At 34.1% G+C, this 23545-nt stretch overlaps 1 protein-coding gene across 4 annotated transcripts in view; it reads right to left on the bottom strand.

Moving 5' to 3' along the window:
• Positions 1 to 23545, bottom strand: part of LOC109097371 — a 453088-nt gene that overhangs the window by 2453 nt on the left and 427090 nt on the right. The window contains exons 1-5 of one of the 4 annotated variants that reach the window (XM_042748808.1): positions 4000 to 4262; positions 2179 to 2514; positions 1677 to 2003; positions 1185 to 1312; positions 242 to 698 (exon numbers count right to left, since the gene is read on the bottom strand). The exons of 1 other annotated variant lie outside the window; for it this stretch is intronic. In XM_042748808.1, the coding sequence (XP_042604742.1) occupies positions 648 to 698; positions 1185 to 1312; positions 1677 to 2003; positions 2179 to 2514; positions 4000 to 4051 (894 nt within the window). In that variant the 5' untranslated portion in view covers positions 4052 to 4262 and the 3' untranslated portion in view covers positions 242 to 647. Of the gene's footprint in view, positions 1 to 241; positions 699 to 1184; positions 1313 to 1676; positions 2004 to 2178; positions 2515 to 3999; positions 4265 to 23545 lie in introns of those variants that run through there. 2 more of the 4 variants (XM_042748810.1, XM_042748811.1) reach the window with 2 other exon arrangements.

The following is a 23545-nucleotide window of genomic DNA, read 5'->3' as shown; positions in this document are numbered from 1 at the left end:
TTGCTAACTAGTTCAAGCTAATATTTAGCTAAATGATGGGCATAGGCTTTAAAAGCAATGCTATTCAGGGTTTGTTCCAGCCTGGGTTAGTGAGTTAAGCCATTCACATTAGTAACATTCATTCACATTAGTAACATCATAATTTCAGTCAAAATCAGTAGAAACATGTAGAGTATCAGTAGTGCAGACTATGAAGAGCACTTTTGTCCTCCACTAAGAGGGTGAGGAGTAACATTGCTCTTCTTTGTGAGGCAGTTGTGGAAAATGCAGTCATTGTCTCAGTTGTAAGAGGATTTGAACAGGCAAGACAAAACAAATAATGTCATAATGGATAAGCATTATTATATCTTTGTGCAAAAGATAAGAAAGAAATAATTGCTCATTATTCCTGTCTAGAACACATCAGCAGCTTTGAAAAATGCATATACTGAAAAACACATCTATTCCTACCTGTTGCTTAGTTTCTTACATTATTGCTCATATATTGTGTAAGTCTAAATGTTCTTAATTCATTAAAAAATATCTAACAAATCAGTTTTTAAATTGAAATTGAAATCCTGGACTTATGACACAATTACTCTGAAGATCCTCTTCTCTCCATTATTATTATTATTTTTTTTTTTAGGCAGTTTCACCTTGAGACTGATTTAAGGATGTCCTGTGTCACTCAAAGCAACGTCTTTATTAACACCATTCACCTGATTAAAAAAAAAAAAAAACAGATTCATAAATGGTAAAAGTAACTGATGTGTCATTTACACAAACAACAACAAAAAGTTCACTTTGCCTAAGTATTTAAAACTGCATCAAGCTGTCATCTTCTGTGTATTACAGTGTAGATTTATATTGTGATTTCAATACCACATCTAAAATGCTTGAACTGTTTTATTGCCATTTTCTTTTAAGCCACTTGTTCTCTGAAAATTTTAAACCTATGTTTTATTTATTTATTTAGTATTTCTATTTAGTTTATTTGGGAGTTGTGATAATTTTTGACGGTACATCATTGGTGAATATCTGCTTCTGTGGCAATAATAAAAAAAGTAATCATAGTGTACATTTATGTTACACCCTACATTAAGAACATAATTAAAAGATCAAAATTAAAATCAAAATTAAATCTGTGGATCTCTTTTAAAGTTGTGTCTTCCCTTAGTAAATCATCAGCTGTATGAAATACTTACATGCTGTGGTGCTCTTCTATATCTCTTGGAGCGACAGTAAATGTAAATCAAACCAGTAATCACAGCTGCGGCTGCAAGCAGAACAACAACAACTATTCCTGCTACAGCAGCTGAAGACAACCCTGAATCTGAAACAGATAAAGACAGACAGTTATTTTTTACTAGAGAGGGAATGTAAACTCCATCCAGAATTTAACAATACTTTTGACTGATATTTACATCTTTCTACTTTCGTCAAAAATTGTATAATATTGATTTAACTGATGAAAGGTGCCTTTTGTTTTTAGCAACAGCAGTAAACATGTCACTGTGAGCTCAACAGGAATCTGTATTCAACAAGAAACGAGCCACAGGAAAAATGCCTGATTAGTTTACAGGATACTATCATTAGTCACATGGTTATGAGTTAAGCTTTCTTTTTTTAAACAGCCCACACTTCTTTTTTTTAATGCCTCAAAGACAATGCATTGAATGACTGAATTATATACTCACCAAAGACAGTGACATTGAATCTCTTCACTCTGGTGATACTGAAACTGCTGATCTGCAGTGTATAAAGTCCAGAGTCTGTGGTTCTGGTGTTTTGGATGGTCAGAGATCCAGTCTGATTCACCATTTCTCTGTCTCTGAATCTCTCGGCATCATCTTTACACTGAACATCTGTACAGGTTTTATTGAGATCACCAGTAATTCGAGCGATGAGAGTGTCTTTAAAAAACCATGTCATCACATCATTTGGTTTTTTTATTTCACCAGAATCTAAAGTGACAGATTCTCCCTTGTTTGTCTTCACTTCATCTTGTTCAGCAGCAGGAACACCTGAAACACAAACATCTTGTTCGGCAGCAGGAACAAATGAAAAAAAAAAAAAAAGATGATTATAGGAGGTTTTAATCATAAACAACATATCTACAGCACTCTCAAACTCTTTCTTGATTTTCAGTTATATATATATATATATATATATATATATATACATACATTAATGACTCACTTTTGACAATAACATTGAAGGTTTTTTCACTGCTGCTGGTGCTACCGATGATCTTCAGTTTATATTCACCAGAGTCTGTGTTTGTGATGTTCATGATGGTCAGAGATCCAGTCTGATTGTCCAGCTTCAGTCTGTCTCTGAATCTCTCAGTACCATCGTTACACTGAACATGTGTACAGATCAAACTGAGATCTCCACTGATTTGAGCGATTCGAGTGTCACTGAAATACCATTTAATATCTTCTTGTTGGTTTGTTTTAACATCAGTGTGAAAAATGACTGAATCTCCCTCCATCACTGACACCGACAGTTTATCTGATCCAACACCAGATGCAACTGAAGAAGAAAAAAAATATATAAACCAAACAATACAACACTGCTACAATATTGCTGTAAAAATCTTTTATTTACATATCATGAAGATTTTTAGTACAGAAACATTCGTAGATTCATAAAAAACATGATGTTCAGATAATACAGTGCCATGTTTTCAACAATATATGTTTTTCAGATTATATATATATATATATATATATATATATATATATATATATATATATATATATATATATATATATATACAGTACAGACCAAAAGTTTGGAAACATTACTATTTTTAATGTTTTTTGAAAGAAGTTTTGTCTGCTCATCAAGCCTGCATTTATTTGATCAAAAATACAGAAAAAAAATGTAATATTGTGATATATTATTACAATTTAAAATAAATGTTTTTAAATTTATTATACTTTAAATTATCATTTATTTCTGTGATGCAAAGCTGAATTATTAGGATCATTATCACATGATCCTTTAGAAATCATTCTTATATGATGATTCATTATCAAAGTTGGAAACAGTTCTGCTGCTTAATATTTTTTCAGAACATGTGATACTTTTTTTAGGATACTTTGATGAATAAAAAAGTAAAAAAAAAAAAAAAAAAAAAAAGAAGCTATGTTTTTAAAATATAAATATTTGTAATAACAATATACACTACTGGTCAGTAATTTGGGGTCAGTAATTTTTTTTTCTTTTTTTTTTTAAAACTACTGAATACTTTTATTCAGCAAGGATGTGTTAAATTGTTTAAAAAGTGATAGTAGAAAGAAAATATATTATTAGAAATATATGTATTATATTTTTTTTTTTTTTTTTGAATAAATGCAGTTCTTTTTAACCTTTTATTCATCAAATATATTAGACAGCAGAACTGTTTCCAACACTCATAATAAATCAGAATATTAGAATGATTTCTAAATGATCATGTGATAGACTGGATGTTACATGTGACACTGAAGGCTGGAGTAATGATGCTGAAAATTCAGCTTTGCATCACAGGAATAAATTATTTTTTTAAAGTATATTCAAATAGAAAACTATTATTTTAAGTTGTAATAATATTTCACAATATTACTGTTTTTTTCTATATTTTTGATCAAATAAATGCAGGCTTGATGAGCAGAAGAGACTTCTTTCAAAAACATTAAAAATAGTAATGTTTCCAAACTTTTGACCTGTACTGTATATATATATATATATATATATATATATATATATTTATATATATATATATATATATATATATATATATATATATATATTTTTTTTTTTTTTTAAGTCCTTTTTTTTTTCCTTTTTTACCATGTAAATAATATAGCCTATTTAGGCTTTGATCGTTTATGTAAAGTGCATCAACATTGACTGACGGTATGATGCCATGTTCCGTTTTATATCGGCCTGTTTACTTACAATTCCGTTGAAACTGATCTAGACTGCATTTCAGCTGCGTTTGAGAGTGGATGTAACAAATAAATGTCTTACCGTGGTCGAGTAAAAACAAGATCCATGCAAGAGAATTATAAAGAAGCTTCATTTTCACAGTTTTCCCCGCAGGATATGAATACAGATTCTGTTTTGTGAAAGCGTTTTTTTCTTCTGCTACAACAGCGAGACAGTTTTACAGGTATGCTAGTTAAAAGTGAAAGCAAAATTCCTGTGAACTTCTCTGTGGAAGTCAGGCATTGACTAACGCATGTCCCGGACTGCGCGCCACCTGCGCTTCAGAGTAGCGCGGTCACGCTATCTGCGCTTCAAGTGCGCGTCTACTCGGCGGTGCGCGGTAGATTAAGGTGCGAGAGCGTTCAAGGCGCTTACGTCTTCTCTAGTAAATCCTCCTTCGGTTGTTATATTTATTCATATTCGTATTCATATTCATATTCACGGACTTCTATTTAAGTTTTCACCATTTATTTTGCTATAATTGTGTGTTTTTATTTATGTATTTTGACAGCTGTATACTTTTTCCTTATTTATGCGGAATGCTGCAAAATTAATGCATAATTTGGATTATGTTTTGTAAAACTGTCTTTCTACTTACAGTTAACATTATTCTTAATCTGTTGGATCAATGGATTTTTTTTTTTTTTTTTTTTTTTAAGAAGGACGGCATTCATTCTTGTTGTAAGTATTATAAGTGCATGTTATCATTCAATCTGTTCATGCTATTGTATGGTGTATCCTGCTTATGTGGAGAAAATCAAAATAAAGTGAGGGGGAAAATTTTTTGAAAAGGACAAAACCAAACTGTTTTCATGTCATTTTACTGTATCATTCTTTAATAATTGCATGCCAAAATCATGGAAAATGTTAGCTTTTTCACTCTACAGTCATATTTGAAAATTAATATAAAAATAAAATCTAAATTATTTGAATAATATCAATTATTATGTGATATTTGATAATTAGATATTAATTTGAATAAGCATTTATGTAGCCTATTCCAATTTAATATTTTATCTGGTCTCTGGTGACAGGCAGTTGATACTGAGAGGTCAAGTAAATACTTACAGCGGATCTAAATATTTATAATAATCAATAACTGGTTATGATTGATTATTCATATTTCCCCTTTGAGCTGATTCACTACAGGATGCTTACATCAAATGTTGATTTAATGTAGTTATTAGAATTTAATTGATGCAGGTGGGTTTCTTGAAGCATCTTGGAGACATGGAGACCTTTTTCCATAATGAAGATATGTGCCACAATATACAAATTAGTACTACAACCACTAAACTAACAGTAATACCTTTGTGACCATGATGATCTTGCTGGATAGTGACAATAGCATAAGATTAGTGATAATGAAAAGTGCAGTTATATGGACATTTTATAGTACATCACAACACTGAAAATTGTAGAAGACCAGATAAAATATTAAATTGGAATAGGCTACATAAATATTTATTCAAATATAAATATATAAATATTTGTAAACATTCACCTGTAAGTTATTACTTGTTCATGTTGTGGGTCAAGACAGAGAAACTGCCCACACAAGGCAGGATGAGAATTACCAAAACCTTTCATTAAGCCAAACATAATGTCACATACACAGTCAATATCCAAACCTCATGGTTATCCCAAAGCCAACAGGTTTTTTGTAAAAAGTATAAGACACATTTTACGGCAGACTACAAGAAAGTTTAACAATGTATTTTGAGTCAAAGCAACTGAACAACAATAATTAGGAAAACAGTGGTCAATAATGCAAAATGACAGTTAAAGGCAGTTCATCATTGAATTCGGTGATGTCATCATGCAGCTCAGTTCAGTTTAAATAGTATCTGTGCAATAATTTGCAATCAAGTCAAAGATATCGCTGTAAATGAAGTGTATGTGGATATAGCGAGGTCATAGCATCGGTCAGGACTTTGGAAAGCAATTATTAAAAAAATATAAGTAAAATATACAGTAAAGTAAGATGACAATCCCCACACTGGTACCTGGGGAGATGTAGAAAAAGAAAATGGTGAAGTTTGCAGAAAACAATTAGATTTTATCCTTTTATGGATTTTTAAAATGTATTTACAGTGAGGAAGGAGATAGCATTGGTCACGATTTGGTAAGCAATTGTTAAACAATTATACAGTAAAGTAAGGTGACAATCACCACAGTCTTACCTGCGGAGATGTAGAACAAGAGTCTGGTGGAGTTTGCAGAAAACTATTTTATTTCAATCTTTTATGAATTTTCTAACTTTGACTATACAGTGAAAAAAGGTACTATTTTCATGATTTGGCATGCAATTATTAAAGAATGATACAGTTTTAAAATGATATAAAAATTACCACTGTGGTACTTGGGGACAGGTAGAACAAGTGTCTGGGAAAAAAGTTTGCAGAAAAACTATTTTATTACAATTTTTGTTTTAATGAACTTTCAAAATATGAGGACATAGTGAAAAAGATAGCATATTTCCTGATTCGGCATGCAATTATTAAAGAATGATACAGTACTAAGATTACATGAAAAGGACCACAGTGGTACTTGGGGACTGTAGAACACAGAGTATCTGTGGAGTGGAGTTTGGCAGGAAAACAATTTGATTTCAATCTTTTATGAATTTTCAAACTTTTACTATACAGTGAAAAAAGGTACTATTTTTCATGATCTTTGGATGCAATTATTAAAGAATGATACAGTAAAATAATATGAAAATCCCCACAGGGGTACTTGGTGTCATGTAGAACAAGAGTTTGTTGGAGATTGCAGAAAACAATTTGATTTAGATTTTTTATGAATTTTCAAATATGATAGATTGCAGAAACAATTTGATTGTAGATTAATGTATGAATTTCAAATATGAGCGTATAGTGAAAACGCTAGCATTTTGATGATACAGAAATACTATACAGAAATCACCACATGGTATGTATGGATATGTACAACCAAACAATGTAATTTTTTTTTCTTTTTTGATCATGCAATTATTCAATAATGTGAAACAGTTAAAATGACATGAAAACAGTTGGTTTTGTCTTTTTAAATAATTTTGCCCCCTCACTTTATGTTGATTTTCTCAACATTAAGCAGGATATTTACAGCATACAATAGCCGGAACAGATTAAATGGATAACATGCACTTATAAACTTAAAACGTTGATTAATCCGTCCTTCTAAAAAAAAAAAAAAATCCATTGATCCCAACAGATTTAGAGTAATGTTAACGTAAATAGACATAATCCAACACATAATCCAAATTAGAATAAAGACGGTAAGCACCTTGAAACAATCTCCAGGCCGGAGTCGGGACTCATTTTTCAGCCCTGGAGTTCATGCCGTGGAGGGGCTCGCTTTAGTTCACAACTGGACTATGGGATCACTATTAAAATAGGGCCCTGTTAGTTCAAAACCTCAGTATTAATAGGTTATCAAAACCTAGTACATCTGCCCTAGTGAACTGTTTCCCTACAGCCTGTGCTCATTGTATTTTTGCTCACATATATCAACACAACTGACGTTTTTTTTTTAGCAAAGGTGCCTCTGTCGGGGGAGTTATAAGATAATTACGTCCAACATTAGGGCTGCCAATTAACTTCAGAAATAGAAAAAAGGGGACCAATTGTGCTTCGTTATAAGAAAAACTAAGGGACAGAATAAGGGAAGCTCAAAATATTTGTAACATAATGTTGCTAAGTTCTCGGAAATAATCACATTTGTTTTGCTTAACCTACTTATGTACAATTACCTATTCTAAAAAAGGAAGAAAAAAAAATGACTCCACAAGTAGTGTTAGTAATTTCTGAGTTTAAACTTACTGTGAAATTACATACATCCAAATGGCATGAAATTTGAAAGCATAACAAAATGAACGTCGTAAATGAAACATAAGTCAGAATGAAGCATAAACATTTTTTATCCTAAAATTGATTGTAAATCACATAGCCTTTGAATGAATGAAAGATGCATAGTTTTTCAATTTAAGATAGCTTAGAGAGTGGGGCTATTTCTGGTCTTTTGGATTTGTACATGGGTCTAGTTTAAAGAATACACTAGAAGTTATTTTTTTTATAAAAATGTATTCTATTTTTTCTCTATTCAACAGTATTAATTTACAATGAAAGAGTCTTCCCTCGGGTAGACTGAAATGTTTTTCTGCCTTGCTGGATGTTGGGCTCGTGATCAATGAAGTTATTTGCAATCGCCCAAAACTGATTTGGCAAAATCAAAACGCGCTGGTTGGAAGGGAATGCCGTAAGTCCCGCTCGCTGTGAAGCGGAAATTTCGCTTGAAATAAGGGACAAACTGCGTTCCGTAGGCTATAGCTTTCATACGGGATGCTTCTTTGATGCCTTTGATGCCTTAAATACGGGACGATTCCGTGTTATACGGTAACCCTGCGAGTGGGGCTGCGAGATTGGCATGCCAGTGGCGTGTTGCCAACTTCTTTCAATGGAAAGTAGCTAAACCCCGCCTGAAAAGTCGCTAAATGTCGCTAGATGACGTCATACGTTAATTAGCATATTCATGACGTAAGTGCGGCCGTATTTTCTTTTTGCCTCCCTGTGCTTACATACTGCATTTTTAATGCAGCCAAATTCGCAATAAAACTGTTTTAATTATTATATTTTAATATTTTTGTTGACAAACAACGGAATGAATATTACAATGACTGAAACGCGGTCCATTAAGACTACATAACCAGCTCTCAAATATATTAATCTGCACTTAAGTCCTATTCTCGACATTGCCTAATGAAATCAAATACACATACGATTAAGACAATGGTTGTGCTGTGATTTCGGCTATACTCGCATGTAAAATAGAGTTAGAAGTAACAGAATATTTTTTTAACTGAAAGTGCTGCTCCTCTCTGCACTCGCTGAACAGAGCAGATGCAGAGAGAGGTGTGTGCGCTGGGAAAGAGAGACCTCGCGCTCGTGCGGCAGTACCAGAGAGTATCAGAGACTAAATAAGGTTTGTCCAAGAAAGTCGCTAGATTTGTTGCTAGTCGCTTTTTTGGAAAAAAAGTCACTAAGGGGGTCTGAAAAGTCGCTAAATCTAGCGACAAAGTCGCTAAATTGGCAACACTGGCAGTGTTGCCCTCCGTTTCCATGGCAATTCCATCCGGTCCGCGCGCACGCCCATGAAAGCACGTCACGAATTAAAAGTCACACGCTTACGTTACATAAATAAACATATGAATAAACATATGCCCCTTTTTTTTTTCTGTAAGAGGGGGCGCGGCCATTTGTAAATTGAATGTGTCTGTGTCATTCCAGCTATATTAGCTGTACAAACAGCTTGGTTTTGCTGTTTACTGTTGCAAACTTGTTTATCTTACCATGTTATTTTTAATGTATTGTCTTAATTATGAACGTACTGGTTTGTGGTGCAAACAGTTTTACCGTTTACTGCACTTTGTTCTTCTTGTTATTTCCCTATAACCATGACCATAAGTCTCACACATTCACATACAATTGCTTGGTGGATAGAATTAGATCACTACATAAACAATTCAAAATGTCATTCAATTATGATATTGCTAATTTAAAATTCATTTTGTAGTTCTATAGCCCAGTGCAAAATGCCAGGCCTGTACATAATAGTGGGACAAAGTGGCACTTTTATAGTTTAAGATTTTGTATTGTTGCTTTTACGAACACTCATATATGTATGTATGTGTGTGTATATATATATATATATATATATGTGTGTGTGTGTGTGTGTGTGTGTGTGTGTGTGTAAGGTGCATCTTGAAGAAATGTGAATATCATGAAAAAAGTTCATTTTTTCTAACTTTTTTTATTAAAAAGTGAAATTTTCATATATTCTATAGATTCATAATTTTTTTTTTTTTTTTTTTTTTTTTTTTTTTTTTTTGATGATTAGAGCTTAATTTAATGAATGTAATTATTGCATTTAAGGACACTGAAAATTATCAAAAAAGTATAAAAAAGGAGTTAAACAAATATTATTTAAAATGATTTTTAAAAGAAACTTTGTCCTGTGGTGTGACAGTACAGGTGTCACAATGGAGGACTTTTTTTTTTTTTATCACACCAAAGGACGTTTCAGCATTTTCTGTCAATTAATGACCTTGCTATTCCAAGCTAACCTGTCATTAGTGGTAAGCAAGACACATTTGCTAAATTTTCTATGATTATGTAGCTTAACATGCACTTTTTAATTTAAAAAAATATAATTTAGGGGTGTCATATTAATGCACAACAAAGCATAAAACATTTGTAGTGGTTCCAAAAAAGTTCAAAGGACATGGTGTCACACCAGAGGACATGGTACAAAAATGTAAAAAAAATCGAATAACATTGCAGCTTCATAACAGGTCAGTGTAGGACAAATAAGTGTATATGTATATATATTACGTGTCCTGAAATATTATGGGTGTCCAGTACTCAAAATAGTTTTAGAACCACTGACTGGTAAAAGTAAGGTGATCTGCCAGGACGTGTCTTCAGAGAAATGGCACATCTGGTCACCTGGTATAGGCCATATCTGGCCCACATACAACAAGCCAGAACTCAACCTAAAACCGCTTTGCACACATGGGCCGGGTCTGGCCCACACGCAACAAGCCAGAACTCAACCTAAACCGGTTTGTCACACATGGGCCGGATCTGGCCCACACGCAACAAGCCAGAACTCAACCTGAAACCGGTTTGTCACACATGGGCCGGATCTGGCCCACATAAAACATGCCATAACTGATACTAAAACCGGCTTGATGTGTGTGGGCCAAATCTGGCCCAAATGACCTCTGCCACTGCCAGAACTCAGCCATATGTGCCATATTTGGCCCAGATAAGGCCCGGAAGTGTATGCTATCAGGGCATGCTCTTATCATCTGATAAGTTTAATTAATGTGCTGGCTAGATTCACTTATAATATTTCGTCATTAAAACTCAACAAGGATTTATGAAATTAACGTCGTAGTAATTAATAAAACTAGTTCACGAATTCTTAATTTGGTGGGAATGAATTATTAATTCATAGTTAGCAGTTCTCAATATGTAAACTTCGCACCGTTTAAACGTTTAACGTTATAAAATATAACTTAATTAAATATCGGTACTCACCGTCTGATTGTTGTCCACGTCGTCCATCTTTAATTAGTGTTGATCCAGTACGGTAGGTGGCGCTGTCACAAAAAACTAGGGTCCTAGAACTGCGGTCCTAGAACTGCGGTCCTGAAACTGCAGCCTCCGGTTGTGCAGGAATACCCTTCTCAGCATGAGGGGGAGGCCGGGTCCACCTTCTTCTTGTAGCCAATCACATGAGCCTCTCGATGACTCTTCATTTACTCTTATCTGATTGGTTCAATGAACACATCATGCGCCAAGACCAAGACATTAACCAAGACATTCATCTTCATTTAGTTCAAAATAGTTCTTGCTGCAGGAATGGTACTTTTAACGTACACATACAGTAAAAAAAATAATAAAATAAAATAACAACTTAATTAAAACATGCTCCTTTCATAAGCTGTGTTCATACTTAATTGTGAGCTAGTGTTAACATTATTTGTTTTGGCTTTACATTGAACTTTTATAATCTGCTTACACCACTGAGCTGATGTTAAACTTTATAATCAAAATGATGTTATGTGACAATGCTTGACACTATGATATCAGAATGCTATACTTTGTAAAACATTTTTACCATGCCAATAAAGCTACTTAAATATAAATTTGTCAATTTTTCAGATCATGTTTATGTTTATGGTATTTAACACTGATTACTTTCATGTGACTGATCAAGCTATTATATAAAGCAAGAATGAGTAACAAAATGCTTTCTTTGTGTCCAGATTTAACTAATGCAAAAATGTCTTTAATAATGTCTAAATATACATCCAAATTCAAGTAACTAATTAATGTGGGAATCCAAAGTTTCCAGCCATTATAGGGAACACACAGCCATGTTTATATGTTTATATATAGAGAGCTAAACCGCCATCTAGTGGTTACACGGTAGTATTACACATGATAAATGGGGACTAAGTTAAAGATAAATATTTTAATAAATATTTTAGTAATATTTTGTAAAATCCCCTTTTATTACAACATGTTAAATAAAACATTATTTCTCTTGATACAATTATTATTGAACCAAATTTGTGTTTAAAAATGGATCAGTAGATACGTACAATTTTACATGTATTGGGCTAGTGCAGATACTAGACTTTCAAGTATAATCCAAATTACAATATAATATTACAATAAACTAATATTTCATATAGCCTGTTGAGGAAGAGAAGGAAACACAGCTCCAAATTCAGTAAGAACACATAGCCTTATGGTACACAACTTATAAAATATCATGTTTTAATAAAGTTTTTTTTTTTTTTTACTGTATGTGTACGTTTAAAGTACCATTCCTGCAGCAAGAACTATTTTGAACTAAATGAAGATGAATGTCTTGGTTAATGTCTTGGTCTTGTAGCATGATGTGTTTATTGAACCAATCAGATAAGAGTAAATGAAGAGTCAGCGAGAGGCTCATTTGATTGGCTACAAGAAGGTGGTGGACACGCCCTCCCCCTCACGCTTGCAAAGCGTGCCAAAATTGTAAGCGCAGAGAAAAGAAAGACGGGAAGCTCTGAAACATGATAGAATTATGGAAGTAGCATTTAGTAAAGCTGAAAGTAAAGCAAAAATAAGGAATAATATTATGAAGGACTGGCAGAAACAATGGGATGAAGGGAAGAAGGGACGTCATTTATACAATATTAAACAAGTGGTAGGAAGAATGAAATCAATAGGAAGACATACAAGAGAACATATAATTATTTCGAGGTTGCGATTGGGGCATACTGGTTGAATAAAACAATGCATTTATTGAAAAAACATCCATCAGGTATGTGTGAGTGTGGAATGGAAGAAGAATCAGCGGAACATGTGATTAGCCAATGTGTCAAATATGAAAATCAAAGGATAAAATTAAGAGATGAATTAAAGAAATATGGAGTGAACACATTAAATCTTAAAAACCTAATTAAAGTTGGAGATCAGATATATAAAACGTTGTGTACTTTTTTGAAAGAAACTGGTTTAATGAAAAGAATTTAAGTCCTTGGGGATTATTGTATTAATTTATTCATTGGTTTCCTTAATGTTTATATAATGTTTATATATGTTTTTTTTTTTTTTTTTTTTAATAAGTATACATTTCTGGTCCACATTCCAGCACAGTAGGAGGCGGATATGCATCTTAAACGTTAGTTGCCACACGCCATTATAAATACAAGAAGAAGAAGAAGAAGAAGAAGAAAGAAAGACGGAGCTGTACATATCGGATTATTTCGGGAAATTTTTGCCCCACATGCACGACAGGTCATTTAGACATTTGCAACAGTTTGTTTTTTTAAACTTACAGATTGGTTCTATGCAGTCAATCTGTTTTGCAGTTCTTTAAACTGTTGTTTTCGCTTGCAAATCACCGTTCACAGGCTTGCAGTGATTTTGAACGTCTTTCGGCGAAAAAAACGTGCCAAAAGTGTAAGCGCGGAAAAATGCAAGTCAGAAGCATGCAGATCATATTTATTTTGCTTCAGCATGAAGCTGCAGTTTCACAATACATGAATTACACTTATAAGTAACAGTAAAATGCTGCAAATCAATTTTTCTTGCCCTTGAAACGCGATTTACACCTTTACTAAGCTTCTCTTGCGCATGCAAATTTAATTTACGCTTACAGGCTTATGTACACTTCCGCAAATATTACCCTGCGTATGCAAATCTTTATGACGTCATTTTACCTTCATAAGTTATATTTAGCAGATTCTGGTGAATACTGTAGGTCATTCGGGTATTTAATGCATAGAAATTGCATAGAAAATGCATAGAAATGCATAATTTGCAGAACTATGCACAGTATTCATACTGGATACTGCAGAAATAGTAAGAGCATGACCTGATGCAGTGTTTCGGTGCTAGCTGTGCCACCTAATGGTCAGGATGAAAAATGCATATTGTTTCTTATAACTTCTGAATGATTTGGCTGAAAATCACAAAACTCTTTAGATTAGGTGCATCATGCCGAGTCAAATGATACCCAATTTTCCCATGTCAGCCATTTTGTGCGTCGGCCATTTTGAATTTTGTAGTAAAATGCTATATTTTATGAAACTATTGTCGTATCGTTACGAAACTTGGTATGGGTCATCTGCACGTTGCACTGGAGGAGCCTGATAAGTTTTGAGTCAGCGCCACCTAGTGGTAAAATCTAATATTCACATGCTTAACTTTGGGTGTGGTCGACTAACTACCTTTGTAGACTCCTGAAACCTTGCCGAGTCCCGCCATACCAAACATGCCAGGTTTTGCCTTGTGGTTTTTTGCAGCGTTGGTTTTTTTTTTTTAAAACATTTGCCAGTATCTTAGAAACCGTTACTCCGATCGACATGAAACTACCGTAGAAAAATTTAAATCCTAGAATGCCGACCATATGCCATTGCTCAATTGACAAAATTTTTATAGTAAGTGGCAAATAAATGCAAAGTCGGTGATCAGTCATTTTTTTTTCTGTTCTCATATATAAAAAAAGTCTATAATATTTTAACCAAATTTGACACACATATGTATGGGCACACTCTAAGGACACATACAAAATTTGGTGTGACTGTGCCTCTTGGTGGCGCTATTATTGAACAAAACATGAAATCGCCGTTGACTACAATAGATTATTATTATGTTAAAATACTATATTTTACAAATGCATTAGTGTACCATTACAAAACGTGTGTACCATCGAGACAATGACATGAAAGTACTCAAAAAAATTTGTGACAGTGAATAGTGAATTTGAGAAAGTTAATAATGAAGAATGATGCCAAAACGACTCTTGAGGCTGCCTCTCTACAATGCTTTGGCATATTGACACCAAACTTGTTGGTGTTTGTCATTTTAAACTGAAAACACCACATCGATTTGATAACAGCGCCACCTATTGGTCAAACGTGATAAGCCAATAAATCATGTTACTAGAGATTGTATTTATGATTTTTTCAGCAGTTTTGACTAAAATCATCCTAAAATGGCTTCAATTACTAATTTCTGCAGTTGGTCTAATGGTTGCTTCTGTAGTGCTTGGCCCTGTATTTTGCTTGCAGCTATAATTATTTTAGTTATTTTAAAAATAAAAAAACAAGGTAAATAGTGGAAATGAGTAATGTGAGAGTCTTGTGGAATTATAATATATACATTTTATAGTTCCACCAGCAAGCAGAACAATAACATTATCATGTAGCCTAAACATTAGTAATATTTCACTGACACACACAGTAGTAGTAGAGAAAGACCTTGAGTCTGGCCTAACAATCTTTAACCCAGTTGTAGAAGAGGAAAAACCTTGAGTATGGGGTAAAAAAATGTTTATCAGTTTTGTTGTTGTGGAATTTCCACCTGCTGGTAGATTTTGTAACTGCACACTCTGACTGCAGCTTCTTGCAGACTGCAACTCCCACTGGCGATCTGACCAATCATAATATAGAATCTGCCTTTAGTCAAACAAAACCAGACAGGAGTAGATTAATGTTAGTGGACCTGAACTTGAAAAAATTGTGTATGTTGCCATCTTTTCTCAATTGAGGTGTTACAGGGAATCTTTCTACAACACATTAAACCTGTTAACATTTAGATTTATTCATTTATCCAAAGCAATTTCAAATTGGGGAATACGTCAAACGATTCATCTTAAAGAGGCAAATAGACACAGGAAGTGCTCATAATACCAAGTTTCAGGCATTGTTCAAATAGTACGAGCTAGACAGGGGAATAAGTAAAGAGAAGCTAAGGTGTTTTTTTTTTTTTATGATGTTGTTTGGTGGTAATGAAAGAGATGAGTTTTCAGCTATCGCTTGAAAATTGTCAGGGAATCAGCATTTAGGATAAGAGTGGGAAGATCACTCCACCAGCCAGGAACGGTGAACGAGAATGTTCTGGAATGTGATTTTGTGCCTCTCTGTGATGGTACCACAAGGCGTTGCTCACTAGTAGATCTCAGACTAGGGAGGGAATGTAGATTTGTAATAGTGATAGTGAATGGAGCAACAAAATGGTATTTATTGTTCAAATTTCTTAAAAAATGACAAACTTTGAAAGTTGAGACTGTTTCATACCTAAAGTAACCTGCTCTGTCTTGTCTGTTGGTGTGCTGCCAGTTTCCTTTGTTCTGTGATGTATTTTTCACCATCATGGCTTGTCAGACATAGCAACAGCAATCAAGTGGGGCAGGTCTATGCAAAGGGTCAATTAGCATCTTTCTTTATTAATGTCATGGCTATTATATATATATATTATGTTTAAAAAAAAAAAAAAAAAATTCTGTTCACCTACTTGTTCTGGTATCTGATATCTGACGTGCCAACTGCAGCAGTAAAGACAAAAAACAGGAAGATATGACCTAAAATAGAAAGGAAGCACTTCATTTAAAAAATGACCTAACAGATTCAAAAGAAGAAATGACAGCAAGCTCTGTTTGGACCAAGCATCTGTGTGCATATCAAGTTATTTATTAATTGTCATTCTAAGAATTTATGTTTTTATTTCAACTTATTTATGAATGCTGCTGTTGGATTTGAAAGCACTGACCAACATTGCCTTTCTATCATTAATTTCTTTTAGCAGCCAGGAAAACGTCTGGTGTTTTACTCAGTGTTTTGTTCAGCTGTCAGTCTGTGAATGTCATGAAAGACACATGATAGGTAAGTCTAGATTGTTAGTTACAGTAAAATAAAATACTGAATCCAACAAAAACAGTCAAACTAGTCCTGTCTCCGATTTGACTGTTTATGAAGGATTCAACATTTTATCACGACATGTTTTGTGAGGGTATCAACTGTGATATTTATAAAAAGCAGAACAGGAATAAACTCTTCACCCTAACAAGCTAAACATGCACACACTTAACGGTTGTCCATCCAACAGATCAAACCACATTTCTAAAAAAAGAAAACTGATCACAGGTTTCAGTATGAGTCAGAAGATGAGCTCATAGTCCCACAGTGTGAGATGGAATTTTTTGTTGGGGTGGTTGATAGCTAAAGCTCACCCGGAAATGAAAAAAAAAAAAAAAAAACAACAACAACAATAATAATAATAATAATTTACTCAATCTCCAAACCTGCATGAACTTATTTCTTCTTATAAATACACACACACACACACACACACATAGTTAAAAAATAAAAAATACTATAGAAGTCAATGGCTACCAGCAACTGTTTGGTTACCAATGTTCTTTAAAATATCTTCTTTTGAAAATGTTCAGTGTTAAATGATAGAATGAAGAATATTTACTATTATATAGTCTTAAAAAGAGCCAGTCAAGCATTTATTTATAACCATATATCATTCACACAGAGCTTGTTCATTCCACCCACTATAGGAGGTTCAGGTGCTTCCGTGGGAGGATTCAGAAGTTGAACAACTCAAGTGTTTTAGATCAGACTTTTCACAACTAAAGAAAATGTTTCACGTGTTGGTTTTGTTCTGTTTGTATTGGTGGCATTTGACGGGTAAGTCATAAATAAGTTTTTTTTTTTTTTTTTTGGGCTTTATATCAGTAACATTCTTCACAGATGTCATGGGAAATAATGGAAATCGATATACTGTAGTGAATGTAACTTCAATTTCAAGGTTTACAAACACAAATCCTGCTTAAAATTATTTAAAAAATATTTTTAGTTAGCAGTTTATCTACTGATCTAAATGTCCCATATATTAAATACAGAGTCATTAACAATGTCAAGATTATTCTTTCCATGTCATAATTGACTTTGTATCTTCATACATTGTGCACTAGACAGCTGAATGTTCTGCTGTTCTGAATGTTATATAATTCACATTTAGTTACAAACTACAGCTGATTTCAGGCTTTGTAAACCACCAGAGGCCTTAATTGTGTAAAATCTGTTTGTTCATCAGGTGTGTTTGGTGAATCAGTTTCAGTGATGGAGGGAGATTCTGTAACTTTGAAAACTAATGTTACTGAAGTACAACAAGCTGACGACATACTGTGGAGATTTGGATCCAACAACTCTTATATAGCTAGAATTAAAAAACAACAGCAAATCTTCTCCACATTTTATGTTCCTGATGGGAGATTCAGAGACAGACTGAAGCTGGACAATAAGACTGGATTTCTGACCATCACAAACATCACAACTCAACACGCTGGACTCTATAAAGTAGAGATGAGTGGAGTGAAACTGTCATCAAAAACATTCAATGTTTCTGTCTACGGTAAGCAGAGATCATTTATGACCTTCAATGCTACAAATTCTGTCAGCTGAGTTTAACTGGTAGCTTCTGGTTTTACTGAAACCAGAATATTCATTCAACTACTGAAGTGTTTCATCATTTTATAGTTTTAAATGACAGAAACTCTCACTGACTGTGAACACGCTACACCAAAAATAAGATTGTTGACTAGATTTACTCAAGTTTTTGGTTATTCTCTCATGTTTTCAGCTCATCTTCCTGTTCCTGTCATCAGGAGTAACTCTTCACAATGCTCTTCATCATCATCATCATCATCACAGCAGAATTGTTCATTGTTGTGTTCAGTGGTGAATGTGGGTCATCCTTGACTCTCTCCTGGTCCAAAGGATACAGTTTATTGTCCAGCATCAGTGTCTGATCTCAGCATCAGTCTCTCTCTACCTCTGGAGGTGGAATATCAGGATAAAAACAGCTACAGCTGTGTGATCAACAATCCCATCAGCAACCAGACCACACATCTCAACATCAATCAACTCTGTCTCACATGTTCAGGTACAGCAGGGCTGACATTAATGTTGATTTACTCTCAGTTATACAGTGCTGTTGTTTGATACAGTGTTTTGTTGTAGGTCAGATGGACAGATTCATTCCGCACTAATGGCTCATTTTGTCCGTTACAGATCAGGGGCCTACCTTTATTGTACATAGTGCTGATTTCAACTGCTGCTGGATCTCTCTGTTGATCGTAGCTACGGATGTGAACATACTACTGGAAACAGAGAAAAAAGGTCAGAAAAAGCAAGCAATTAATACTTTTGCTGAAATATTGGCCTCTTTTTTAGATATGCACGTTTCAATATGCGTTTGAAAGCTTGTTTTTTTAACATGACTGTGATTACTGTTGGCTGTAAGTCATGATCAGCGAGATATCTGAAAACACTGCCTAAATGACAAAAGCAAAGAAAAGCGGTAAGATCATTCATGACTGTGTTGCAAGATGATGTTGCAGTCTGATTAAACTTGATGATTGAAGTTTTGTGTGTAATGTGACAGACAGCGAACAGATGTGGGTGGTCAGGCTTGATCATATTACCTTCAGTAAGGACCAGTTCGAAAAAAAGCATGCTTTTGCTATTTACACTGTTTGCACCTGTAAATATTAAACTTATTGTAAATATTACAAATATTAAACAAACTAAGTATTTCCTCGAATTAATTTGCATAAAACTAGATTTATTATCACGCAGTAAAGTGTTGTATTTTCCTCAGTAACAATAAAATACTATTTTATTGATAAATTATAATTTATTTTATCTTATTTGCTCAAAGTACTCACAGTACGTCAGCCTCACTCACTTTTAACATTCACTGCATCTTCTACCCTCATTACTTTCTGTGTTCCACCACCCTTTGTGTTTCCCGGAAGAAAGTAAGTTTATCTCCATCGCGTGTTAAAACACTACACTTCTGTGTCTGTCGTGGTCGAGGAGACTAACGTTAGATGAGAATTCTGCGCTCGTCCTCTTTTTATTTACCAAGGAGTTGTTTTTAGTGTCTAAGCGATGTTCAGAGGTGAATGATCGGCCGTATACACACACTCCAAGCTTAGTATTGGAAGAAAATAAGAATCCTAAAGATGCATGGCAACCCCACATGCGCGCTTGGCGGAGCAACTTGGCGGAGCATAAACAAAACCAAAAACAATGGAAAAGTAAAGCAGTGGAACGGAAAAACCATATGGATACAACATCGTTCACATTTGCAGTTGCACTCTGCAACTAAGACAGAACACGGTGTTACACTTTTAATACCTTTTAGGACTATTATTTTGCAGTGGCGCTAACTTTGCAGAGCTAAATGACGTCTAGCACCCCTTCTCTCTCTGGACGTAATGGGTGGAGCTTAACCTACTCCAGCTACAGCATCAGCGTGCAGATCGAGGCGGGGCTGCACGTGTCGCCCCGCCCCATACCTACTCTGATTGGTTCGATCGTCTTTCATAGAGAAACATGATAGAACATGTGTGCGTAGTTAGTGTAGGATGGAGTATGTTGTTTAAAAAGCTAAAAACGCTGTGCAGTTTTACAAAGCCTTCATTTTAATGCACAGTTGTTTATTGTTAACTTGACTAACTATGTCTGATTTATTGAATCACGAGATGTTAGCGCTGCGTAAAGTTTAATCTTCTGGACCAGTCGAATTGGCACAAATGAAGCACTGGGACGTTCTAAAACGCTTAACGTGAAGAAAGAACGTGGCTTTATGGCATTAAATCGGTGCGCTTAAAAAGACCCAAACTCAGTAAACAGTAATTATTAAAAGCATCTTCTCATTTACAGACAAGCAGATGAGCCCAGAATACGATCGCAACACGTTTAATTACGCGTTAAGCATTTTCCTCCCATAACCTGCTTGCCTGTAAATAGAATAATTTATTAATAATGTGTTTACTAATATGAGTTTGGTCTTCAAAAAAACAACAACAAAAAAAACAAACAAAAAAAAAAACACCTTTTTAATGCATTACAATGAATTGGCTCATTAATGGTCACAAAGTGGGTATCGGAGAAGATACCAATTTAATATATTAATTTAATATAAATAGCTGATACTTTATAAAGCTTTTTAGCCAATGTTTAGTTTATGATTATTTGTAAAGTTTGTGGTTGTTTGACAACTGAGTTGTTGTTAGGAGAATGATGTTAATGTTAGTGAATTTTTTTAATGTTCATGATTTCTTCACTAAAGGGGAGAGAAAAGTCTATGTTTAGCAATGTAGTAAAAAGAAGATTAAAGTTCTCATAAAAATTTAAATGGCACACAGCAGATACATTAGCCTGTTGCAGATAAGTGCGCCGAACAATAACTGTCTTGTAATGCCATATAGAATTAAAACAATACTTTCTCATACTCTGATGATATGAAATAATCAGATTTTACAAACACGGTCATCATTCTTCTATCTGCAAGACACTGTGAAACAATAAACCCAATTCATTCACTAAATGTACTTGGTTGTTCATCCTGTTAGCCCTAAAGATCATCTTAATTTAGCAAAACAATCATTTCAGGGACATGGAGAGTTTTGGGTTAATGTTTTTATTTTTCTTCTGGTGCATTATAATGAAGGCTTTATAAAAGAGCTACGCACAGTGTTTTTAGCTTTTTAAATAACATACTCCGTCCTACACCAAACACTCCACATTTCCCTATCATGTATGTCTATGAAAGACAATCAAACCAATCAGAGTAGATATGGGGCGGGGCGACACGTGCAGCTCCGCCCCAGAGTAGATATGGGGCGGGGCGACACGTGCAGCTCCGCCCCAGGATGCTTTTCTAGAAATGTTTACCCGAGAGTTAGAACAACCCACTTAATATATTTATTGTTATAGTTTACTACCAGACAATAATAGGCTGTCCTACAGACAAAAATATTTACATCAAGTAAACGTCAGCGATCATTAAACAATACATAGGCTACAGCTACAGACTAGTCCATTGGAAATATTCAAATCTTAAAACCATGATCCAGTCAAATAGAATTGTTTTTGCAGAAACTTTAATAAGGACTTATAAAAGTTGGACTCAAGTTAATATTCATTCTGAGTGAATTTAAGGCAAAATTATGTTATATTATATATTTATTTTAACTGTCTCATCAACGGGTTCCTTATTGAGTTTTTTGTTTCTTACAGAAATCAAAGACTACAATGTATGGAAATATCGACAGAAATAATCAGCAATGATCAAATATATTTTAGAGCTGATCACGGACCCCTGGCTTCATTACATTTTTAGTTCATATTTATTCTCTGCCAGGATGTTTTCATCTATCTCTGTTTTTATTGTTGCTCTTGTATCACATTAAAAACTTTCTTTCTTCTCTCTTTTTTTAACATACTCTCTCTCTTCATGTCACAAATATTTGTTGTTTTTATTTTAATTGTGTGGTTATCCTTAGCATCAGAAACTCATGTGAATGTTCTATTTTTTAGCTAATCACTCTATTAATTAACAACTTTATTTTATTTGATCCCACCCTTGACCGTGTTCTGCCTCTGTCACTGTCTACTCCTGATTAAACTAATATATTGAATATTGCATATTCAATCCTTATAGGCTAACAATAACACATTTCTTCTTGCTTTAACTTACACACAGGTTTTGTCCACCAGGTGCAGGTCAGTAGGACCATTTTGACTCATATTTTACACACCTTTCTACTGTGAGCATTTTTATTTATTTATTTTTACTGAGTGGCCTTCTGGTGGGTTTTGAAAGAGTAGGTTTAAGCTATTTTTTTTATTTTATAATTTCTATCGCCCGGAGCCAGAATTAAGAAGTTCTCACCTTTAATATAGTTATTTATCAAAATAAATAAATGAAAATAAAAACACACTCTGCGATCCATTCACCCAGTTGCTTGCTTCCATTTTGTCCTCCATTATTCAAATCCTGTCTTCTGAATCCTATTGGCTCTTGGTTACACAAGAAATATATAAAATCAAAAGGAAAAATTACAAGCAGAAACACCGGATGGGCTACAAGCAAGAGTGAGACAAATAGATATACACATTTGAAGTGGATCAAGACCTTTCATCAAAACTGTCCTAAAACAAAACAATACAGCTTCTTGACTTGGAGACCTTTGATGGACTTTTTTGATCCACTTCAAATATATGTATATATATATCCACTTCAAAAGATTTCAATCTTTCTCATAATATAAATGACTGCTGTGAAATTGAAACCATTTTTCCAATGCACGGGCTTTTAGCCCAATACTAAACATAAGGGGAAAAACAACAGGGTGACAAGATACAAAAAATGTGGTATAAAGGTATTCTTAGTGGGGGGAGGGGGAGGGGAGAGGTTTGGCATATCCTGTCTTCTGAATTCTGTATCTCCCAAATCTGTGTTTGTGATGTTCATGATGGTCAGAGATCAGTCTGCTGTCCAGCTTCAGCCTGTCTCTGAATCTCTCACCACAATGAACATCTGTACAGATCTTACTGGATGTGGGTAGCAATGTGAATGTCATTAAAATACCCATTATCACATTATTTGTTTATTTGTTTTTTTTTTACATAAAAATAACAGATTCTCCTTATCACAGATTTCATCATCATTTGTTTTCTTCATCAGCGGAAGATCAAAAAACAAACCAACAGCTGCTGGGGGGTCTTTTAGTCAAAAACAACAAGACTTTACCATCAAAGTAGTCAATTTTAAAAATCCCCCTCTATCGCTTTAAACCCCTCTGTCACAACTTTTATTCCAGTGTTCTTTGTTTGGGTTTTGTTGTTACAGTCAGATTCTGAAAATATTCAGTGATCAGA

This window comes from Cyprinus carpio, chromosome B22 (genome assembly GCF_018340385.1).
Source record: "Cyprinus carpio isolate SPL01 chromosome B22, ASM1834038v1, whole genome shotgun sequence".
Lineage (NCBI taxonomy): Eukaryota > Metazoa > Chordata > Actinopteri > Cypriniformes > Cyprinidae > Cyprinus > Cyprinus carpio.
Note: the sequence above shows the minus strand (reverse complement) of the source record. Positions and strands in the feature narration are given on the sequence as shown.